At 37.6% G+C, this 1,009-nt stretch overlaps 1 protein-coding gene across 1 annotated transcript; it reads right to left on the bottom strand.

Annotated features, from left to right (window-relative positions):
* Window positions 1–161: 161 nt before the first annotated feature.
* LOC124895694 lies at window positions 162–947 on the bottom strand (the record flags this gene model as incomplete). The annotated part of the gene is made up of 1 exon (XM_047406125.1): window positions 162–947. A coding segment is annotated over exon 1 (786 nt), but the record flags the coding sequence as incomplete, so codon positions are not given.
* Between the last annotated feature and the right edge of the window lie 62 nt (window positions 948–1,009).

Below are 1,009 nucleotides of genomic sequence, written 5' to 3'. Positions count from 1 at the left end.
AGATTGCAAAACCTTTTAAAAAAGAACTCAACGTTCCATATCAATGTTTCTAGGGAAATATAAGCTATCCAAACATGTTGGATTTAGATGATGAAGCACGATTGAGTTGATTCCTCTTGCGCTTGACACTAAGACTTGAAATACAAACTATCCAAACATACTGAAGCTGTGAGAAGATCCCCATTCTTGGAGAAATCTTTCGATATTTGAGTTTCTGTAAGCAATTGTTGGCTAGGGTTATATATAAAAGGTTGAGAAGTTTTCAGTCCTTGAAAGACAATTTCACCATTTCGCGTGCAGCCCCAAAGCACTATATCTTCTATAAACTTTTCACAGATACAGGGCAAGTTGCATACGTTCATTAACCATTTCCAGCTTCCATCGCGTTCCATAATCCATATGTCCAGTACTAGACTCTTGTCGTTGCCTCCATAAAAGCTAAGACAACTTTTCAAAGTAGTTAAACCAAAGCAATCATCCTCACGTACAAAATCTGGTAATGGAAGCTCTTTCAGTTCATCTGACTTCCCATCAAAGTATATGATTGTAGAAGTTACACCTACAATGCGGTCGTAGTATGACCAAAATACACAACCATTGGCATTAGTCCCCTGAGAGAAGTAACCATTTTGTAGTAATGTTACTATACCACGAAGTGAAATTTGTTTCTTCGCCCAACAATCGTTATTCAGAGAATAAAGAGCATAACTCGACTTATAGATCAATATAACTTTGTAATCATCGACACTAGAATCGTAACACAACCCACAAGCATTTGGAACTCTAACTTTGCCTTTGTAGTTAAAATAAGGGCACGTAAGAGTTTGATATTCTCCGGTAGACGGATTCCACAAAACCGTAGGGTTCTTTAAAAGCAACAAGCCATCACACGAGGACAATACTATGGCTTTTCGGAATTTTTCTGCTGTAAAAACTTCCTTCGCCATCATAACTAATTGGGCAGATTCCAAGTCTCTAAACTCGAATTCATTGGTACTACTTTTGTGTA

This window comes from Capsicum annuum, unplaced genomic scaffold, assembly GCF_002878395.1.
Source record: "Capsicum annuum cultivar UCD-10X-F1 unplaced genomic scaffold, UCD10Xv1.1 ctg8444, whole genome shotgun sequence".
In the NCBI taxonomy this organism is placed as follows: Eukaryota; Viridiplantae; Streptophyta; class Magnoliopsida; order Solanales; family Solanaceae; genus Capsicum; species Capsicum annuum.
This window is presented reverse-complemented; position numbering and strand designations above follow the sequence as displayed.